This window comes from Pelophylax lessonae (assembly GCF_965119305.1).
Source record: "Pelophylax lessonae genome assembly, chromosome: 6".
NCBI lineage: Eukaryota > Metazoa > Chordata > Amphibia > Anura > Ranidae > Pelophylax > Pelophylax lessonae.
Genome location: NC_138773.1, coordinates 251,867,488 through 251,890,328, shown reverse-complemented (window position 1 = coordinate 251,890,328; position 22,841 = coordinate 251,867,488). Strand labels below are relative to the sequence as shown.

General features: G+C 39.6%; 1 protein-coding gene across 3 annotated transcripts in view; it reads left to right on the top strand.

Moving 5' to 3' along the window:
- METAP1D (methionyl aminopeptidase type 1D, mitochondrial) overlaps positions 1–22,841 on the top strand; it is a 338,325-nt gene that overhangs the window by 271,106 nt on the left and 44,378 nt on the right. For all 3 annotated transcript variants that reach the window (XM_082260307.1, XM_082260306.1, XM_082260308.1), the window contains one exon: positions 15,332–15,429. In XM_082260307.1, the coding sequence (XP_082116433.1) occupies positions 15,332–15,429 (98 nt within the window). The remainder of the gene's footprint in view (positions 1–15,331; positions 15,430–22,841) is intronic.

The window sequence follows — 22,841 nt, the reverse complement described above, 5'->3', positions numbered from 1 at the left end:
CACTGTTAACCCCTATAGCGGTAGGTCTACTAGACACATTTGCCATTCTATTCTGAGCTGGGTTAGTATTTAGAAAATATTTCTTCATATTTAATTTTCTAATATATTTCTGTATGTCCATGTAGACATTAAACTTGTTTACGGGTTTTTTTATTCCACATTTTAAACCAGCGTTCAAAATGTTTGCCTCTTTTTGGTTTAATTTGATTCCTGCCAAATTATAGATACCTTTTAATACATCCCGCGTCTTCTTTTTCTGGACCCTTTTTCTGGATCTGAATCATTTGATTGAATTGGGCTTCAATAAAAGGATAATAACTAAAAAAGAAATTAAATACCTAGTCCCAAGTTTCAGCCGTATCCCAACGATATACACGCTTCCGAAGGTGTATAAGGACCAGCTCAATCCCCCAGCCAGACCGATTGTGAATAGTGTTGGCTCAGTTTCTGCAAGGGTAGGAGAATACTTGGACCACTTTTTACAGGAAAGTGTGGTACAGATACGTGCATATCTAAAGGACACCAAAGACTTTTTATGTGTTTTAGAAAATTTGATCCTGCCAGATGCAATAGAAATATATCTAGTGACTGCCGATGTATCATCATTGTATACGATTATTCAGCACGAAGATGCCATTTTAGCTTTGAATTGGGCCTTGAACCAACGCACAGACCTACCTCATATACAAAAAAAGTTTTTAGGAATGATTTTAGAATATTGTTTGTCCCATAATTACTTCTGGTATGGGGGACAACTTTATATTCAAAAACGGGGCATTGCAATGGGGGCTAAATTTGCACCCTCCATCGCCAATTTATTCATGGGCGAATGGGAAGATAGAAGGATTCATGCAAATCGAAAGAAAGAGCTGCTATTGTACAAAAGATATATTGACGATATGTTCTTCATTTGGGCTGGAGATGAAGCATCGTTGATGGCATACATGAAAGATCGCAACAGTACTAAACAAAATATTAAGCTGGATTTCACATTGAGTCGTGAAACAATTAACTATCTGGATGTATGTGTATCTATAGTCAATGGAAAGATCTGTACAAAAGCATACTTCAAGCCTACCGATCGTAACGGATATTTACCTGTGCAAAGCGGACATCATCCAACATGGTTGAGAAATATCCCGAAAGGCAAGATGCTTAGAATCCGCAGAAATTGCACAAATGATAATGACTTCCTGACCCAATCAACCATAATTAAAAATAAATTTGTGGAGAAAGGATACAAGGCTAATATGATTGACCAAACTATTCAGGAAGTATATGATATCCCCCAGAGTGAATGTCTAGCAACAAAAGAAAAAGTAACTAATGAAAGACACCAATGGGGTTTTATTACAGAATATAATGTGCAATATCGTGAATTCGAAGAGATTTTTAAGCAACATTGGGAGATTTTAAAAATGGATAAAGTTTTAGGACCTGTTTTACCTACCAGCCCTGTATTTATTTACCGTAAAGCACCGGCGATTGGTGACAGAATTGTGAAAAAAGTCCTGGATTTACCAAAAACACCTAAGATGTTTTGGAATACTCCCGGATTTTACGCATGTAGACGATGTAAAGCATGTCGCCAAGTGAATACTCATTTTAGAGGGCTGACAACCTTCACATCAAATGCTAATGGCAGAACTTTTGAAATTAAAGAAGTCATAACCTGTATGTCTACCCATGTGGTATACGGTATGGAATGCCTGTGTGGTCTGATATACATTACAAAAAGTACAAAAAGGAGGTTGGGCGTACGCATTGCTGAACATATCTATAAGATTACCACAGGTTTTAGGGAGCACAGTGTCCCCTTACATTTTAGAGAGAAGCATATGAGAGACCCGTCAGGTTTGAAATTCTGGGGAATAGAGAAAACGCCTTATTCCTGGTGAGCAAATAGGGTAAGAGAACTATCTAAAAGGGAGACCCAGTGGATATATTTGACCAATGCTTTGACACCCAATGGATTGAATATAGACCTGGATTTAAACTGTTTTTTAAGTAATTATTAATGGGGATTCACCCTTTGAGCATAGCTTTTAACAGTCTATATGAGTCCTCCTTTTCCTTCTGCCCTGTTTTTGTCTCTCCTTTTTTATTGTGCTACCGTAACCATCTATTTAGAAATAACATTACATACACGATATGGAGTGCTGTTTAGGGGCTCTTTTTTGTATCTCACATTTTATCTTCTTCTTTTTATTACATGTAGATTATTGCTTTTATGATGTAAATTTTAATATTTATTTTATTAGTTTATATCTAGCTTATATGATGGGTACACATATTTATATTATATCATTTGACGTACCGCCTTGTTTTTATTCAGATCAAAGGTTGTTAATGTATTATTGTCATTATGCGGTTTTATTGGGATTTTATAGATGCACTATTCACACTTTATCTGTTGTTTTGAGTGATATAATTCCTTATGCATAATTGGGACTCCGCCCCCGATAGATATGATATTCCAGAGCAATTTGTCTATTTGTTTATAATCTGGTGTATATAAATCTTCTGGACAGCGATACCTTCCAGGTAGAGGGGGCATCACCATGGGGATGGATAATCGTTATCAACTACCTTTATTAACAACACGCATTTACATCCGGGGATAGTTCTCCGGAAGTGCGCGGAACAGTGGAGGCGGAAGCGTCACCATTCTCCACCCATGACAATTGTTATCAATGAACTTTATTAGCAAAATGTATCCAAATCCGGGAACATCACTCCGGAAATAGGCGGAATGGCGAAGTGGTAATGCCACTAGGCTCCGCCCAGGGGGAGACGCCACACGAGTACAGTAGGCGGAATCCTAATTGTGCCAGGTATATAATGGAGTACAGCGCAGTGTGTCTGTGTCCTCGGTTGAAGTCCTATGCGACGAAACGCGTCAGAACGCAGGCACGCTGTCTCCTTGGTAACCAAAGTCGTCACAGCTGGAATCCGAAACTCGCCGTAGACAAGCTGTGGGAGGACCCATCAGCAGCGGTGAGCTGGCCAGAACGCCATGGTTGCCATTTCTTACTGCTTTGTTTTTCACATTTTGATGTAAGCATATTGGATTAGGGGGGTCACTTTGGTGTTTGTATGTTTGATTGATGAAATAAAAACTGAAAGACAGTATTACACTATTGTGCCTCCTATCCTATCTTTATTTGGTACGGTCCGGTTCCTGAGGAATACCAGGTAGCAGTGGTCATCCAAGGGTAGCAGTTGTGTCCGTGGCCGTCAAGGGTGAAAGCAACCTATGCTTACAGGCGAATGATCATTGAATTTCTGGTGAGTGCCCATTCCTAAGGGGAGCACTTATGGTGTGGTGAAGGTGAACGCCGGATCAAGGTGTTGAGCACTGGGAGTACCGATGTTACAGTGAAAACCTGTTTTTTTCCAGCAAAGACTGTATTGATATAAACTCATCTATTGCGAAACTCTAAAATACATAGCATATCCACATGCAGTTCTAACAAGGTAAGATGATTTCACCTAAAAAATCCAAATATATTTACTATAATAGCAATTTTACAATTATGGCTCATCGGTACAGTAAGAATGTGATGAAAAATGTAGCATCTTATAGTTGTTACTAAAACAGGTGAAGTGATGGAAAATCTTTCAGAAGGGACACCTGCCTTGATGACCACTAACAGGGGATATTCCCCTAACTTTGGAGAGATAAATTCACTTCCTGCTATGTTTCTGGGACAAGGAGTAAAAAAAAATTCTACTCAACAGGACCCATGCACCAAAAAAAAAAAAAAGAAAATAATGTTTTGGCTATAGATAAACATTACCTTTTCTGCTCAATCTTTTTATTGAAAGAGGTTTTAAAGGGAAAAAATGTTGCATGTGTACAAGTGTAGAATATTGGTTAAGGAACTCTACCAAATAAACCGTAAATGAAAGTTCAAGCTACATAGGTACTTAATAGAGGTTTTGTATATGGAGTTGCTGCAACAGTATAAGTGAAGCAGAATATATATAGATAGAGCCTCTTAGTTTTTCTGTGATGGTTTTACAAATTAAGGTCCAGTACATTCTAGGTTTGACCTCAGAAACATGAGAGACGACTGGATAACTAGGCTTTGGCAAGATAATCTTTAAATTTTATTAATCGCCCTACCTGGTACCCAATTCAGAAACCAGTGCAGACATTTTTTAAGACATGAACAGTATGGCAGAAATTCCAAGTGTCTCTGTAGTGTAAAGGTGTAAAATAATTTTTCCAATAATCAGCTTTCACATTAATCAGTTTGATATGTTTTTCAGTTGGAAAAAGGCAGAAGAAAAATGCATCCCTTTAAATCCTATGGAACTGTTCACATCAGTCAGTTGTGTTTATAAAAGTCCTGCTTGCTGCATCTTTGGTGTGCTTTTCAAAAACCACATCAAAAAAGCAATTCATAAATGAAATGAATAGAAATTGTATTAAAAACGCACCACAGTTATGTTTTTGGTATGTTTTTTTAGTCACATGTGCATATTTCACAGGACTATGCTGGGAGCCAGGCAACAAGAAAATGCACTGGAAATGCATATGCTTTTTTAAAACATTTTTTCAGCAGAGTAGTGTGAAAGCAGCCTTAATGGTATCCAAATAAAGTACCACTTTCATCCAAAAAGGTCACCTTTTTGTGAGCTTAAAGTAATACTGTATACCTAAGCTCAGTGGCGGCCGGTGTGTTGGGGGCTCAGGGGCGCCGCCCCCCTATCCATGCGTCCGGCCCCCTAATCTGCATGCAGGGCGCCGGACGCATGGAGCTTAATGGCGTTTTTTTTTTTTTACATCACCTGATTAGAGCCAGAGGCTCTAATAGGGTGATGCAAAGGGTGGGCTTGGGGCGCAGAGCAGCGCGTCCCGAGCCCACCCATTGTGTGACAATAGCGAATGAAAATTCGCTATTGCCACAGCGATCCTCCTCCTGGCCAATCAGGAAGCGCGTCCGATACACGCTTCCTGATTGGCTGCAAGGCAAACCCCATGCCATTGGCCGAGGAGGAGGCGGGAGCGGGAGGACTGCAGGAGACGCGCCGGGGGACAAAGGGAGGAGAAGCCGCCGCCGGGACTGAAGAGAAGCTGCCGCCAGGTAAGTGCATTGGTCTCGGGGGGGGGGGAGCCCACACTGCATTGAAGGGGGCACGCACGCTGGTCTCTGCATTAATGGAGGCATGCTGTGGCACTCTGCAATGATTGGGGGCACGCTGTGGCGCTCTGCATTGATTGTGGGGCACGCTGTGGCATTCCACATTGATTGGGGGCATGCTGTGGCACTCTGCATTGATTGGGGGCATACTGTGGCACTCTGCATTGATGGGGGCATGCTGTGGCACTCTGCATTGATTGGGGGGCACGCTGTGGCACTCTGCATTGATGGGGACATGCTGTGGCACTCTGCATTGATGGGGGCAGGCTGTGGCACTCTGCATTGATTGGGGGGCAGGCTGTGTCACTCTGCATTGATTGGGGGGCACTCTGTGGCATTCTGCATTGATTGGGGGGCATGCTGTGGCACTCTGCATTGATTGGGGGGCACGCTGTGGCACTGTGCATTGATGGGGGTATGCTGTGGCACTCTGCATTGATGGGGGCATGCTGTGGCACTCTGCATTGATTGAGGGGCATGCTGTGGCACTCTGCATTGATTGGGGGCATGCTGTGGCATTCTGCATTGATTGGGGGCATGCTGTGGCATTCTGCATTGATGGCAGCATGCTGTGGCATTCTGCATTGATTGGGGAGCTCGCTGTGGCATTCTGCATTGATTTGGGGGCATGCTGTGGCACTCTGCATTGATTGGGGGGCACGCTGTGGCATTCTGCATTGATTGGGGGGCACGCTGTGGCATTCTGCATTGATTGGGGGGCATGCTGTGGCATTCTGCATTGATTGGGGGGAATGCTGTGGCACTCTGCATTGATTGGGGGCACGCTGTGGCATTCTGCATTGATTGGGGGGCACGCTGTGGCTCTCTGCATTGATTGGGGGCATGCTGTGGCGCTCTGCATTGATTGGGGGCACGCTGTGGCACTCTGCATTGATTGGGGGCACGCTGGTCACTCATTTTTCTGTTTGCGCCCCCCAAAAGTTTTGAGCACCAGCCGCCACTGCCTAAGCTTCTTGAGTCAGTGTTGCAGTCTCTGCCACAGAGTGACTGACTGGCCTTCACTACCTAAATATGGTTCCCTGGAGATCTTATGGCAGCAATAATGTGATCAAAAGCCAGAATGATAAAGAACTATTCTTAATAAAAGAAAGTAGCTTTACTTTACAATTACCATTGACCATTTTTTTTAAATAACAGCTGACATTCTCTGAAATGTAGAAAGGAAAACCAATCATGACCATGTCCCAAATTCAGCTAGTCAATTAGTTCAGTACCATGGACAGTAAAAAACTAAGGTGAAATTTCCCCAACATTTACAAAAAAAATGTAACAACGGTTCTAACCCTTCCCTACCCTACCCCAAAAAAAAAAAGATCCGTGGCCCATACAACATACTACCAGTTTCATAAGAAAAAAAAAAAACCTGTGAAAAAATTATCTGAGTCGTCTGTTACAGCTAGGTGAAACCAAGCAACTTCTCTTGCCAGGATTAATGTGCATTAGCTGCAAATTTTTCACTATTGGCCAGTATTTAGGAGAATGGAGGGCGGGTGCAAATGAACATAATGAATAATGTGCTTTTAGGGAAAATGGGTTATCAACAAATCTATGGCAGTTCTTCTGTAAATCTGACATTTAATGCTTTATAAATAGACCTCTTATTGTTTGAAGTCTTTGTGTCTCTAGCAGCCAAACACATATGAAAAGAGTAGAAATAAAAATGTGGGGCTCTGTTTAGCCAACCCTCTTCTTCCTAGTAGTCAATGGTGAAAGCAAACACAGACACACAAGCTATCCAAAGCACGGCAAACACCGAAAACAAATTTTACTGACAATAGATAAGTTGATTTTTTTGGTAGAAAAATAAATTGAATGCCAAAGTAATATTTGAAAAGGGGAGCAAAGGCCTCTACACACAATCAGAAAATCGTACAAAAAATACTGCTTTTGAAGCGATCGTACGATAATCTCATTGTTAGCACAGAGCTTTTGTCCAAAATTTTATGAAGGAAAAACACGAACATTTTTCTTAACAGATTGTGCAATATTTTGTTTTCACTCAGTACAGTTTGCATCCAAAAATACAATACAAATACAATAGAACACATTACATCATGTCCGAATTTTTATTCTTTTTTACAAGAATTTTCATACTTTAGTAACCTCTTCATTTTCAATCTGGAGACTAGCATGCAAAAAAAAAAAAAGGACGATCCTTTATCCGATAATCTGTTTGTGTGTACTAGGCTTACAATATTTTAGATGCAAAGTGATCACTGACAACCAATAAAAATGGAAATGATTAGCTGAATAGTCCCTCTTTACCTGAAGCCACCCTTCCGCACCAACATCAACCCAATCCCCTCCTTTATCTGTTTCCCCATCACTGACGTATCGCACCCACATCCTTCCTTTCCTTTATTGCCAACCCACCATAATGGGACTGCGAGTAGAAACCATAAATTAGAGTTCTTAGAACATAAAGGGTACAGGACCCCGTATTTATGGCAAAGTTACTGATTTTGTGTACTTTATCTTTATACATAAACCATCATCTCAATGGTTTAGCTGCGCAAAATCATCATGGTAGCCATCAAAATGCATCCTATATTTTCTGAACTGATAAAAGCAAATTTATGGTAGGGTGATGTTAGCAACATCATTTCTGTATTCTTGATTAAAGCTCAATGCCAAGCGAAGCTTTTTTTTTTATTTTTTTTATTTGTTTGGGGTAAATTAGAGTATTGGGTATTTGTTGCAGTTTTTTTATAGGGGATATTTTCTTCCACTTTTCTTCTACAAAGAATTAAGAATTTATGTGAAATTACACATTTTTTTCCAAATAGGGAGATTTTTATAACTTCTTATGTGGTCATCGGGACCTAAGGTGAAGGTAAATCTCTGCAACAGGTTTACAGACAGCAGACAAAAACGTGACAGTGGTTTGGACCTTCCCCCACTCTACCAAAAACTGTGGTTGTGCTTTTAAGTCTTGTAGGGTGAGCTTCTATAGAATAACATAGAAGATATAAATTGGATAGAAATTGGCAAATTGGTTTGCTTAAAGCCATGCTAAACCCCCCTTTTTCATGTGTTTTGTTTTTTTGGTGGGGGGGGGGGGGCTCCTGGAGGTTTATGCCATAATGTGCTTGTATGCACCACATAATGGCACAATATGACAGAATTACCTGCAACAAAAATGCGCTCATGTACTACTGACAGCCCATTCTCTGCCGTATTCACCTTTGAGCCTGGGGTGACACGAGGAAGCACACCCAGAGAGTCGGTTTGACTTCCTGGGCTCACAGGAAGTAGATTGAATCATGCTGGGTGCCTTTAGCTCAGAAGTGACTAGTGCCACAGGATGGAGGAAGATGAGCCAAATATCGCTGGAGCATTGAGAGAGTGGGTAGTGAATGGCAACTTTTTTTATAATATGTGGAGGTACTAATATAAAAAAAGGAAGCCTGTGCTGACTTCTTTACCAATTCACTTTGGAGGTCTTTTTAAATAAACTAAAACAAAAATTGAAAAAATAGTGATTCAGGAATATGTTTTCCCCTATGAGATAGATTGCAGAGCCAGGTTTGGGAGGTTGCCTTTGTGGCAGTTTTGTTTTATAAATATTTAATTAATATGCTTAATGCTTTTTTTTTATTTTTTTTGCACTATGACTTGTATTTTCAAGTCCTCCTATATGTGTTGGTCGATTTGAAATCCATCATCAGCTTACAGTTAATTTGCCATAAATTATACCTAGTGCCATTTATAGACATGCCATATTAAGCATAACATTATTTACCCAAATTAATTTTAATAGATCGTAATGAATCGGGCATATTTATGATAACTGCACATCTCCATATCATTTGCATTACATTTTCTGTGTGGAACACTATGCTTTTACCATGATGTTAACCTCTGCTAGTGCCGCATCATTTTCCGAGGTTAGGACATGTACCGGCCTAGCCAACCTATGTAAATTGTACTTGCATTTGTACACTGTATTCAGACCTTAGATGTGCTTTGCAATTAAAATAACATTTTAGACTTACTACTTTTATGGATTTATTTGTGAGATCGTTTAGTTTCATATCACTATGTTATCGTAAACAGGAAATGTTGCTAAGTAGAGAATGCGTTAGCCAAAAGTATGGTATTTTATAACTTTGTAAGGACGTCCACAGTTAAAGTATCTCTAAACTCAAGAAGCAAATCTTAATATATATCAGTTTACCAGTCTCTAAATATGGTGGCTGTATTCGTTTTCTTTTTTCAGGCTATGTACATTTCCCTAGAGCACAGAAAAAAAACAGTTGATCCTACCAGAAATCCAGTGTCTTTGCAACTTCCTCAGCACTAAAATGAAATATCAAACAATAGATCAGTCTTCTTAGTTCCCTTCTGTGGACCACATAACACCTCCCCCTTTGTACCAAATCAGGAGACCAGCTTAGGTTGACAATGAGGCTCTTCTGTAAGTAAGTACAGTGAGTGGGCATTGAAGTTAATTACTGGCAGAATCACAATAAATCAAAATAAAGAAAAAAATGAAAAAGGAAAGTACTTCAGCCACCATCACATCCATGAACTTGTAAGTTATAATATATGCATTGTTCTTCTTAGGATTATATACACTTTAAGCAATGCAAAGAGCAATGATGGAGTGCAAAATTCCAGAGCAACTAACCAACCAGCTTTCAGTATACCTAGATTAGATAAATGAAATAACACTGCACTAACAAAACAACTACAATTACCTGAACCACAAATGAAATACTCATTCAGATTAAATGCTATGGATTTTCTTAAATTGTACATACTATTTTGTGTTAAGACCAGTATTATGCAACTAAAATTGGATGGCAATAGAAAACAATAAGTGTATCATTCATAATCCAGTTACCGTATATTCTTTTATATATACAATATCTCTCAAAAGTGAGTACACCCCTCACATTTTTGTAAATATTTTATTATACAGCTGCAAGAAAAAGTATGTGAACCCTTTGGAATGATTTGGATTTCTGCACAAATTGGTCATAAAATGTGATCTCATCATCATCTAAGTCACAACAATAGACAATCACAGTCTGCTTAAACTAATAACACACAAAGAATGAAATGTTGCCATGTTTTTATTGAACACACCATGTAAACATTCACAGTGCAGGTGGAAAAAGTATGTGAACCCTTAGACTAATGACATCTCCAAGAGCTAATTGGAGTGAGATGTCAGCCAACTGGAGTCCAGTCAATGAGATGAGATTAGAGATGTTGGTTACACCTGCCCTGCCCTATAAAACACACCAGTTCTGGGTTTGCTTTTCACAAGAAGCATTGCCTGATGTGAATGATGACTTGCACAAAAGAGCTCTCAGAAGACCTACGATTAAGAATTGTTGACTTGCATAAAGCTGGAAAGGGTTATAAAAGTATCTCCAAAAGCCTTGCTGTTCATCAGTCCACGGTAAGACAAATTGTCTATAGATGGAGAAAGTTCAGCACAGCTGCTACTCTCCCTAGGAGTGGCCGTCCTGTAAAGATGACTGCAAGAGCACAGCGCAGACTGCTCAATGAGGTGAAGAAGAATCCTAGAGTGTCAGCTAAAGACTTACAAAAGTCGCTGGCAAATGCTAACATCCCTGTTAGCGAATCTACAATACGTAAAACACTAAACCAGAATGCATTTCATGGGAGGATACCACAGAGGAAGCCACTGCTGTCCAAACAAAACATTTCTGCATGTTTACAGTTTGCACAAGAGCACCTGGATGTTCCACAGCAGTACTGGCAAAATATTCTGTGGACAGATGAAACCAAAGTTGAGTTGTTTGGAAGAAACACAAAACACTATGTGTGGCGAAAAAGAGGCACAGCACACCAACATCAAAACCTCATCCCAACTGTGAAGTATGGTGGTGGGGGCATCATGGTTTGAGGCTGCTTTGCTGCGTCAGGGCCTGGACGGATTGCTATCATCGAAGGAAAAATGAATTCCCAAATTTATCAAGACATTTTGCAGGAGAACTTAAGGCCATCTGTCTACCAGCTGAAGCGCAACAGAAGATGGGTGTTGCAACAGGACAATGACCCAAAGCATAGAAGTAAATCAAAAAACAGAATGGCTTAAACAGAAGAAAATACGCCTTCTGAAGTGGCCCAGTCAGAGTCCTGACCTCAACCCAATTAAGATGCTGTGGTATGACCTCAAGAAAGCGATTCACACCAGACATCCCAAGAATATTGCTGAACTGAAACAGTTCTGTAAAGAGGAATGGTCAAGAATTACTCCTTACCGTTTTGCACGTCTGATCTGCAACTACAGGAAACGTTTGGTTGAAGTTATTGCTGCCAAAGGAGGTTCAACCAGATATTAAATCCAAGGGTTCACATACTTTTTCGACCTGCACTGTGAATGTTTACATGGTGTGTTCAAAAAAAACATGGCAGCATTTCATTCTTTGTGTATTATTAGTTTAAGCAGACTGTGATTGTCTATTGCTGTGACTTAGATGATGATCAGATCACATTTTATGACCAATTTGTGCAGAAATCCATATCATTCCAAAGGGTTCACATACTTTTTCTTGCAGCTGTATCTTTTCATGTGACAACACTGAAGATATGACATTTTGCTACAATGTAAAGTAGTGAGTGTACAGCTTGTATACCAGGGTAATTTTCGTGTCCCCTCAAAATAACTCAACACACAGCCATTAATTCCTAAACTGCTGGCAACAAAAGTGAGTACACCCCTAAATTAAAATGTCCAAATTGGGCCCAATTAGCCATTTTCTCTCCCCAGTGTCATGTGACCCATTAGTTTTACAAGGTCTCAGGTGTGAATGAGGAACTGGTGTGTTAACTTTGGAGTTATTGCTCTCACTCTCTCATATTGGTCACTGGAAGTTCAACATGGCACCTCATGGCAAAGAACTCTCTGAGGATCTGAAAAAAAATTGTTGCTCTACTTAAAGATGGTCTAGGCTATAAGAAGATTGCCATGACCCTGAAACTGAGCTGCAGCACGGTGGCCAAGACCATACAGCAGTTTAACAGGACAGGTTGCACTCAGAACAGGCCTTGCCATGGTTGACCAAAGAGGTTGAGTGCACGTGGTCAGCGTAATATCCAGAAGTTGTCTTTGGAAAACAGACCTATTATTGCTGCCAGCATTGCTGCAAAGGTTAAAGGGGTGGGGGGTCAGCCTGTCAGTGCTCAAACCATACGCCGCACACTGCATCAAATTGGTCTTCATGGCTGTCGTCCCAGAAGGAATCCTCTTCTAAAGATGATGCACAAGAAAGCCCGCAAACAGTTTGCTGAAGACAAGCAGACTAAGGACATGGATTACTGGAACCATGTCTTGTTTTCTGATGTGACCAAGATAAACTGATTTGGTTCAGATGGTGTCAAGCGTGTGTGGTGGCAACCAGGTAAGAAGTGCAAAGACAAGTGTGTCCTGCCTACAGTCAAGCATGGTGGTGGGGGTGTCATGGTCTGGGGCTGCATGAGTGCTGCTTGCACTGGGGAGCTACAGTTCATTGAGGGAACCATAAATGCCAACATGTACTGTGACATACTGAAGCAGAGCATAATCCCCTTCCTTCGGAGACTGGGCCACCGGGAAGTATTCTAACATGATAACAACCCCAAACATACCTCCAAGACAACCACTGCCTTGCTAAAGAAGCTGAGGGTAAAGGTGATGGACTGACTGGCCAAGCATTGCTCCAGACCTAAACCCTATTGAGCATCTGTGGGCATCTTCAAATGGAAGGTGGAGGAGCGCAAGGTCTCTAACATCCACCAGCTCCGTGATGCCGTCATGGAGGAGTGGAAGAGGACTCCAGTGGCAACCTGTGAAGCTCTGGTGATTTCCAGGCTCCAGAGGGTTAAGGCAGTGCTGGAAAATATAGATGGCCACACAAAATATTGACTCTTTGGGCCCAATTTGGACACTCACTTTTGTTGTCAGTGGTTTCGACATTAATGGCTTGGTTTTGAGTTATTTTGAGAGAACAGCAAATTTAAACTGTTATACAAGCTATACACTCACTACTTTACATTGTAGCAAAGTGTCATTTCTTCATTGTTGTCACATGAAAAGATATAATAAAATATTTACAAAAATGTAAGGGGTGTACTCTCTTTCGTGAGATTCTGTATATTTCAGTGCCAAAATGATTTAACCAGCTCAAAGATACTTGCAATAGTTCTTCTTTCAATATTTGGAGTTAGATGATAAAGCTTGGTCATGTGTTTAAAGAAAAATTCCAGGTAGCTTCCAGGTATACAGCTTGGTTCAATGTGAACTATGCATATACCATACCTATTGGATTGAAGCTGGAAACCACTGTAGCAGACACCTCTTCTGAGTTCCATGCCGAGCAGCTTCCCTGCTGCATTGTGAACATGGGAGGTTGGCCGCTCAACATGGGTGACATTCAGAGAATACTTTGCATTTTCTCAGTGAATGCAAATAATTTTTTGATTTGATGAGGTGGAGAGTGCGAAGTCACCACCCTGCCTCTCCACCTTATCCACACAATTTAGCAGGGCAGCCACTCCGCACAGGACCCCGAAGCTAGTGGAGATCACTGAAGTAGTGGTGTCTACTACACTGATTTCCAGGTTCTATCAGGACCCTAAAGGTATGGTACAGTCATACTCAAAAGTTTGCATACCCTGGCAAGAATCTTGCTATTTTGGCATTCATATTAAAAATATGACTGATCATACAAAAAAACTCTTTTATTTAAAGATGATCATGTATTTTGTTAACATATTGTCTTATTGTGCTCCTTAAAAACAACCACACTGTCTTTTTCCAGAGCAGCCTGTATTTCTCCTGAGGTTACCTGTGGGGTTTTTCCCTGTATCCTGAACAATTCCTCTGGCAGATGTGGCTGCAGTCTTTCTTGGTCTACCTGACCTTGCCTTGGTATTAAGAGATTCCTGAACTTTCCACTTCCTAATAAGTGATTGAACAGTACTTACTGCCAAATGTAAGGCTTTGGATATCTTTTTATATCATTTTCCATCTTTATAAAGTTCGACTACCTTGTTACGCAGGTCTTTTGACAGTTCTTTTCTGCGTTCCATGGCTCAGTATCCAGCTTGCTCAGTGCATCCACTTGAGAGCTAAAAACAAATTGAGTATTCATACACAGACACTAATTTAAATTAAAAAGCCACAGATGTGGGAAATTTACCTTTAATTGCCATTTTAACCTGTGTGTGTGTCACCTTGTGACCTTGTGTGTCTGTACCAAGTCCAAACATTCCAGGGTATGTAGACTTTTGATCAGGGCTATTTGGTTTTTTTCAGTTATTATGATTTTAAAAAGAAGCCAAATGACTATGTGGTAATAAATTTCTTCATATAATCAATATCTCTAAATTAAAGACATTTTTTTTGACATAATCATTCATATTTACAATATTAATGCCAAAATGTCATGATTTCTGCCAGGGTATGCAAGCAAACCTTTGAGCACGACTGTACATGCATAGTTACAATGATCCACGCTGGAGCAAATGCCATACCTGGAACTCTTCTTTAAGAAGTACTTATTTGTCTACTTCCCTTTGGGGCAGGTGTAACTACCCTGTAATCTATAAGATCCCACTTCTGCTAAAACTTTTTTATAACAGTTTTGGGTGAAGTCAAAACTTTTGTTAAGCTGCTATTGTTTTCTGCCTCCGGTAAGATTTCTCTGAATACCCTGTCCCCTTTATACCAGAGAAAAGGTAAGGGTAAATCTCCCAAACAGAGGCTAAAACAGCAAAAAAAAAAAAAATGTTTTGAGCTGGGAAGTATTACAGGCTTTCAATGCTGTCCCCATTGGGGAAATTGTTCTCATTGTTTCTGGTTCTAGTGATGCCCATACAAGTTGTCACTGGAACAGGAAAACATAGACAGCAAGAAAAACATTTTTAGAACTTGTAATGCTTTCTCAGTTTGCTAAAATGTGATTTTGTTTTTGCCTTTGTTCACATCACTTGCTGCCCTAACAGGAATTGGGACAAAATCTCAGAGGCTGCAACCCTTCCCTATCTCATAATATATGGCTAACTTTTTAATTCCATCATGGCTGAGGCTAAGTTTGTGTCACTCATAGAATGACTATAATACTTAATACAAAATTAATAACTCTGTGAATTTTAAACTCTGTTAATTTTATTTTTATTGATTTTTTTTTTCTTTAATAAAGCCGCATTGCTGAAGAGAACAAATTCCAAGTCTGTCCCCAATTTATTGGCCATGGAATTGGGTCATACTTTCATGGGCACCCTGAAATTTGGCATCATGGTAAGTTAGTACTTTTCCAGGGCATCATTGCTCTGTGTTATAATTTCAGTTTTTATGTAATGTAAATCTCTAGTGTGTGTGGATAGTCACCTATATAAGCCATTCTATGGCGGAGTTACATGGAGTGTTCTTTTGTTTTCATGGTGGGTTATACAAGGATACTGACACAGCACAAGTTGGACCTTACAATTGCCTAAAACCCATTGGTTATACAGAGGTGATCACTATTTTACGAATTATGTGTCCTTGGAAAATATTTTACTATACTATTGATGATTTTGATGGGTCATATTAAATGTGGTGTATACTTACTGTATGCAGTCAGTCATTTTGTATTTTTTCCTTAAAATTAATTGAAGTCACTTTGCAGAAGTCTGTTTTCACTTTGACATTGAAAAGTATATTTCTGTTCATCAGTGTTAAAAACGAAATTAAATACAATGTGAATCAATGTTCTATGACAAAATATGAAAACTTCCAAATGGGTCGAAATCTATTAAAGGCACAGTTTTTGCTTCGCAGGTCAATATACACAATAATTAAAGTAATTGTAGAAAAGTGTAACCAAAGTGACCAACAAGAGTCTAAATAAAAATATGGTAATGTACAACCTGATTACAGTGTAGATTAGGCTATGTTAGGCATAGTTTGCAGATAACACATTTTATACAAAGTAAATGAGACTTTAGAGAACAGCAAATATTTGGTTAGATAACAGTTAGGTGGGAAAGGTTAAGCTGACCAGAGATAGATAGATTTTAGACAGCTGTTTAAAAACAACCAAATGGATTCCCTCATCCACACATTCGAGGTTGATGAAGGAATCCTCCCTGCGGCTTTTGTATTCTGACTCCTCTGCTGTCAGAATGCACTGATCAGAGCTGCAGCCACTCAAACTCTCCATTGACTTATAATTTACCAACAGTCCCGTATGAGAGGAGTCGATAATTAAATGTACTTCTCTTGAATAATATGGATTGAAATTCTGCTGCTGTCTGCTGAATCCAGACACATTTTGATCCATCTATGGCCAGCTTTAATTCAGTCCTGGTAGGACCTCATTGGCCATTGTATCCAGTGATCCTATGGCCACTGCTATTATTCAAACATAATCCAGAAATTTAGAGCAGGTGCAAAAGATCAAGCTCAGTCAGATTTGCCTATCACAATGGATGAAATAAATTCTGTTACAGGTCAGGTAGCTCATGTTTTTCACTTGGTTGAGTCAGTCTGCCCTACTCGTATGTGGTCAGCCTTGTTCAACTTAATCACCAGTAGATGTTATGACAAAAAGACAATTAGAATGAGTTGATCTAAATGTGATATTCATCTATTGATGTCTTTGATCTTGCTATAAGGGTTGTGACAGGTTCACTAAAATGGGTTATAGCAAGCTCTTTTACATTATTTAGTCTATATTCTTAGATTGGCTGAGGGTGATAATGAACTATGAGGTAGCCTACAAAACATGTCATTTGTTCAGTTAAAAAAATGATCATATGAATAACTGAGATTATAGTGAAAAATTCTTAAGCAATGGTTTCCTGATAACCCCATTCCATAATGATTAGAAATAGGCAGCTGAAGCTATATTCAAATAAAGAAGGTACACTTGGTTGTGGCCTTTACAATCCTAAGCCCCACCATTGGTCAGTGTAGCTATCTATCACATTAAAGATTAATAGTGAGTTGAACCAACAAATCTTAAAAGCCATTCTAACTATACCCCCCTGTTTGTATGTACCTCAAACCAACGAGAGAACTCTGTCCAGATGCTACGGTTAATATCAGGCAGCACTCTGGTCCTCTTCCAAGCCAGCAGGGCCACGCAGTACCACATAAAGAAGAAAAGCAATGTTTAAAAAGCTGCACCAGCTTGGAATAGGATTAGGGTGTCACCAATGTAAATCACAGCTTCTAGCCCAGGTTGGTAATCTGAAGTATGTACAGCTAAAATGGTAAACATGAGGGGGGCTGTTAGGGTTTAGTTGTTTGAAAGTACAGCTATCCTTTAAGAAACCAATAGAGTATCTTGGAAGATGGGATGGGCAGAGCCAAGTTTGACTTTCATAGAAAAGGTAAAGATACAAAACCTAAAAATTCAGATGTCTATACCTATGGATTTATTGATCAGTATGTTATTAGGGTCGTTGAGGGTAATGCTTATTTCTCTTACGTCCTCCGACAGTCGCCGCCACCTCTAAGTCATCACTGTTGGGTATTGACTTCCGCTCCGTAGGAGTAGCTAGGCAGATTAAAACTAATGCTTATATTTCTTTTCACTAAATACTCAATTGTAACTACTCCCGTTTGTAAATGTTTACTTTTTGTCATTGCAAAAAGGTTTACTTTTAAACTGGAAAATCCCTTTAAACAAAACACAACAATTTATAAGAATATTTTAGTGATTACGAAGAAAATATGTTACAGTTACATGAGTCTGCTATATTACATTGGGTTTATTTATTTTTTGTTAACTAACTTTCTTGTGCCAAATTGAGGCGGTTTGTACAACTAGTTCATCTTCCATGTTGGACTGTACAGAATAATTTCAGAAAACACACGTCTACATTTCCAGGTTTTGGAATGTAGAGAATCCCAACTTGGCACAAAAACACATTTTTTTTTTGCTGAGGAGCCACAGTTATAGCTTGACATGTATAGCAAGATGTTTGAGGTGCCTTTTCCCCTTTAAGTGCTGTATAGTAAATGTACCGCGTATTACCTTATTTCCTTTACCATCTTCAGTTGTAACAATGGAAGCTTTGTATTGATGATAACGTCACAGGCCTCTGTAGATATTTATGTTGGCAATGTGCAATTAGAAATTCTTCTTACAAGATCTGTTTTACAGTTGCTGTAAAATACATGTAAATGTACAGTTCAAGCCAGAGACAATCAAATGTTGCTCTTTCTTAGAAAACATGATTTTCTTTATGAAATTATTTCCAAGAAGACCCAAAGATAACCCGGGACTGGGAAATTGTAATTGCTAGTGTAAGACGTCCCAAATGCTGCACAAATTATAGAAAACTGTAAGGTACGATGTCATGTAAAATAGGTGATATTTTAAAGGGACTGATCCCTCTTATTATCAAGATCTGTTCAGCAGATCATCATTAGATTCACAGCTTTTCATTACCACTTGGATATCTTTTGCTGCCAGCTTCCCATTCACGTCTGTGTTAATTACAAAACTCTCCTCCTCTCTTTCAAGGCTTAACATTCTTGTGGCAGCACTTACTACTCTAATCTCTTCCCATACACTTGTGTTCTCTTACAGCTTTCACTTGTCCCTACCGCTTTACTAGGACTATGACTGGGACCTTTTAATTATGGCTTCCTATGCCTGGATATGTCCTGTCATCTGAGTTTATGTCAATAATTAAATGGGTAGAGAATAGTGCCATTGTTACGTAAAGTGTGTCTAAACCCAAAAACAAAAATCAAATATATTGAAGCCTACCAGTCCTTATTTGTGGTGCTGTATTTTTATTTTATTTTTTTCAAGCTAAATACATTTCCTGCAAACACAAAGAAATTCTGCTAGAAATCCAGTATCCTTGTAATTTTCTGTTTACTAAACTGAGATCTCAGTTTTATATAATTTACTCTTGCATATAAGCAAATCCACTTATGTGCTGTTCTTAAAAAAAGGAGCCTGGTAAAACATTAGCTTATCAGTAGACATTTAGGAATCTCAAGGATGTAATCAGGAGAAAAAAAAAAAAAAAGACACAATTAGTTACATATTTTACACAGTTGCCCTGGCTGCAAATTTCAACAGATGGCACACTGCCTGGCCAAAAAAAAGTCGCAACCTGGAATTCACTAAGCAACTAACTAAACTAAGCATGCAGTAACTCTCCTATTGTATAGATACTGCATGTGCCCAAAGAATGAGGTCAGCTGACTACCTGAATATACTGAATGACCAGGTTATCCAATCAATGGATTTTTTTCTTCCCTGATGGCACGGGCATATTCCAAGATGACAATGCCAGGATTCATCAGGCTCAAATTGTGACAGAGTGGTTCAGGGAGTATGAGACATAATTTTCACACATGGATTGGCTGCCACATAATCCAGAACTTAACTCTATCGAGAATCTTTGGGATGTGCTGGAGAAGGCTTTGCGCAGTGGTCCGACTGTCCCATCATGAATTCAAGATCTTGGTGAAAAATGAATCCACCACTGGATGGAAATAAATCTTGTGACATTGCAGAAGCTTATCGAAACAATGCCACAGTTTGCCATAATCAAAGCTAAAGGCGGTCCAACATGTGTGACCTTTTTTTCGGTGGCGACTTTTTTTTTTTTTTTGGTCAGACAGTGTATATTCCAACGTTCTGTGTTTTAGTTTTTTTTGTCGGAAAAATGTAAACTCAGTCTATAGTAGGTACTTCTGTTTGGGTGGACTATGGCAAGGTTCGATCTCCATAGAGACTTAAAGAGGAGTTCCGATCAGTTTTAAATTAAATTCTGTAGCTGCTGACTTTTAATAAATGGACACTTACAAGTCCAGGGATCCAGCGCTGTCATGTCATCACCTTGGCCAGTTCCTCACCAGTCTAAGGGTTCCCAGTGCCCTCATCTTGCTTGTGGAAAGCTGGCTGTGACTTCTTGGTGTTTCACAGCTGGCTTCTCACTGTACGTAAGACGGGCTGCACTTTCTTAGTGGTCCCACAGTCTCATGGGATATGTGAAGTGTCCCAGGAGGTTGCGGGTAGGCGGTAAGGCGAGCAGAGCAGAAGTGGGAGAGGGTACCTGTCAGAAAAAGGTACCTGCTCTCAGAAAAAAAAAACTTCTAGTAATGAAGAGGAGGAGGGGAAGGAAGAGGATCAGTACGGCTTTAAGATGGTTAAAGGTGATCCTTACAGTCGAGCTACCATTATCTCCAAGTGAGTTTACCTGTGTAATCCTAGGGAGAATCCACTAGAAGACACAATGCACTATTTCTAAAAATGTCCACCTTCTAATGGAGTCTCTATAGGATATCTAGAGAATTAAATTAGTAGAGTGACAAGAGATCACAGACTGCTGGGATTTGATCTCCCTGTTCAGATCCTGCATAGTACAGGCATAGCAAGGGCCATTCTCAGCCCCACTCCACTCAAAACAGACTTCTTTGAGAACTGCTGCTGCGTGAAGCCTGCTTTTCAGGGGTTCTATGACATAACCTTGAAAAATTACTATAGACAAAGATAAAGGAAAAAGACAAATAAAAAGCGCCACAAATGGAAGAACTGAGGAGTTAAGATCCAGTATATACATGAATGAGCAGAGTGGTGTATTGATGTGTGCTCAGCCCTATATGATAAGAAACTCTTCAATTTACAGCATTGTGTTGCATCACAGTTGACATCCCATAATGGCAGGTGGGGTCATTTAAATGAAATGGTGATGACATGTACAGTGAATTGATAAACTGGGAACACTGGAAAGAGCTTGATATGTATCTCAATTACTGTCCTAGTGAGTCCTCTAGTTCTTCTTTTTAATTTATTCCTTTAATAATATTTGAAGTGAACCGCAGTTTTGTGGTGAAGGATAGAAAAGGGCTTTGGGTACCCATGAGTGGGAATCAATGAACAGACCCCCTTCTTTTCTTTTCTTTAATACATACTAATCTTCTTTAGTATCATCATGAAAACCTAGAAAGTTACTCTTTGTTATTTGTAATACAGCCACATTTGTGTGTCACATGGACAGCCTCTTGTAATCTTATCTATATGCTCACAATGGAGAACAACAGGGAATTAGATGGAAATTGCTGATGCACTGATGAATTTAGTTGTTGAATAAAGGTGTATGAGATCTTCAGTATTGGACGATCATTACAGTGTATGTTAACCCAAGCACTAAAATCTCATGTTAACATGTTATTTGTCATTTTATAAGTCTGCTTTCATTAAAATACCTGGTGATCCTGCAATCAAGGTCCTTGTACAGACACTTTCTGGTGGCAACACTCCTTCCCTGTCTCTCTATTATGATGCTGCTTTGCCACCCTGTTGACAGGCTTTTAATGAAGACTACCAGTGACCACATCAACACATATTATGCTGGCATTAGGAAATCTACTCTAAGAAATGCCTTGCAGCCATTTTATCAGTGCTTGTAGATCAGAAGTGGTTGAAGAGAGACTGCAGGAGATCAGCAGTACTGAGAAGCAACACGTAATAGAAATAGGTAAAGTCATTTAAAGTGATAATAAAGTCTCGTTTTTTTTTTTTTTTTTTGTTTAAAAAATAACAAACGTGTTATATTTACCTGCTTTGTGCAGTGGCTTTGATTGACAGCAGCTGGAGCCAATGGCACCTGCTGCTCTCTCAGCCAATGAGGAAGGAGAGTCCCGGACAGCTGAGCCTCTTGTACAACATCGCTGGATCGGGGTGAGGCTCAGGTAAGTGTTAGGGGGCAGAGGGGGGCTTCTGCATACAGAAGGGTTTTTTTTCTTAATGCATAGTATGTATTTCGATTTAAAAAAACTTCTGCCTTTAGAACCACTTTAAGTTAAAAAATAACAATTTCTTATGATACTTGGTGCTTTAGCAGACTAAAAAGGTTTACATTTTCTTTAAAGGTCAATTCATACATTTGCTTAGGACAGGTACTATAATAAAGAACAATAAAAAAAAATCATTAGTATGGTTTATGTAAGATCCTTTGTGAATGCTATGGCTCAGTCACTAGATGTTTCAAAAAATTATCAGAACTAAATAGCAGGGAGTGATGATTTCCAACACATAGAGCTTTCTCTTCAGTTATTTCATAGAGGATATAATAAATGTAATGTTTCAAAGGAGCCTGTTAGTATAGAAATCAGAGCAGGGTTCAGGACTATACTGCAGCAACTATACTGTACTTGATGGGATTGTAGACTCTTCAGACTTTACTGTATGCTTGCTCTGAGTTAGTGACTTATTCAAGTGGTTTTAAAGTCTAACAGTTTTTTAACTTTAAAAGAGAAGTTTGGGTTTCCCTAAAATAAAAAAGTATACTTATTAGGTAGATGCAGCATCTATCGCCCGCGAGTTCTAAGACCGAGAACTGAGCCATGAAGCACAGCTGATTGCTCAGCTCTCAGTCTTCAGGCTGCAGAGAGCGGGTGACTGTAAGTCACTGGCTCTCTGCTCTGCCCCTCCAGCACTCACTAAAGAGCTGGGCTGTAGAGGGGGCAGGAGTGGCTGGCGTAGGATCTCAGCAGCTGAGAGGCTGAGCCAGCTGCTGGTCCAGGCATCTAGGTGGATCTCGACCATATGGTCAGAATAATTTCAGAGCCTGGACCTGGTCTGTGACATCAGCCAAGAGCAGACTGTAGCATGCTGTCTGCTTTTTACCTTAATGTAGGGAATTTGTTAAGCCAAAAAAGTTTGGGCTTTGAAACCACTTTAAAACTGAGGTCTA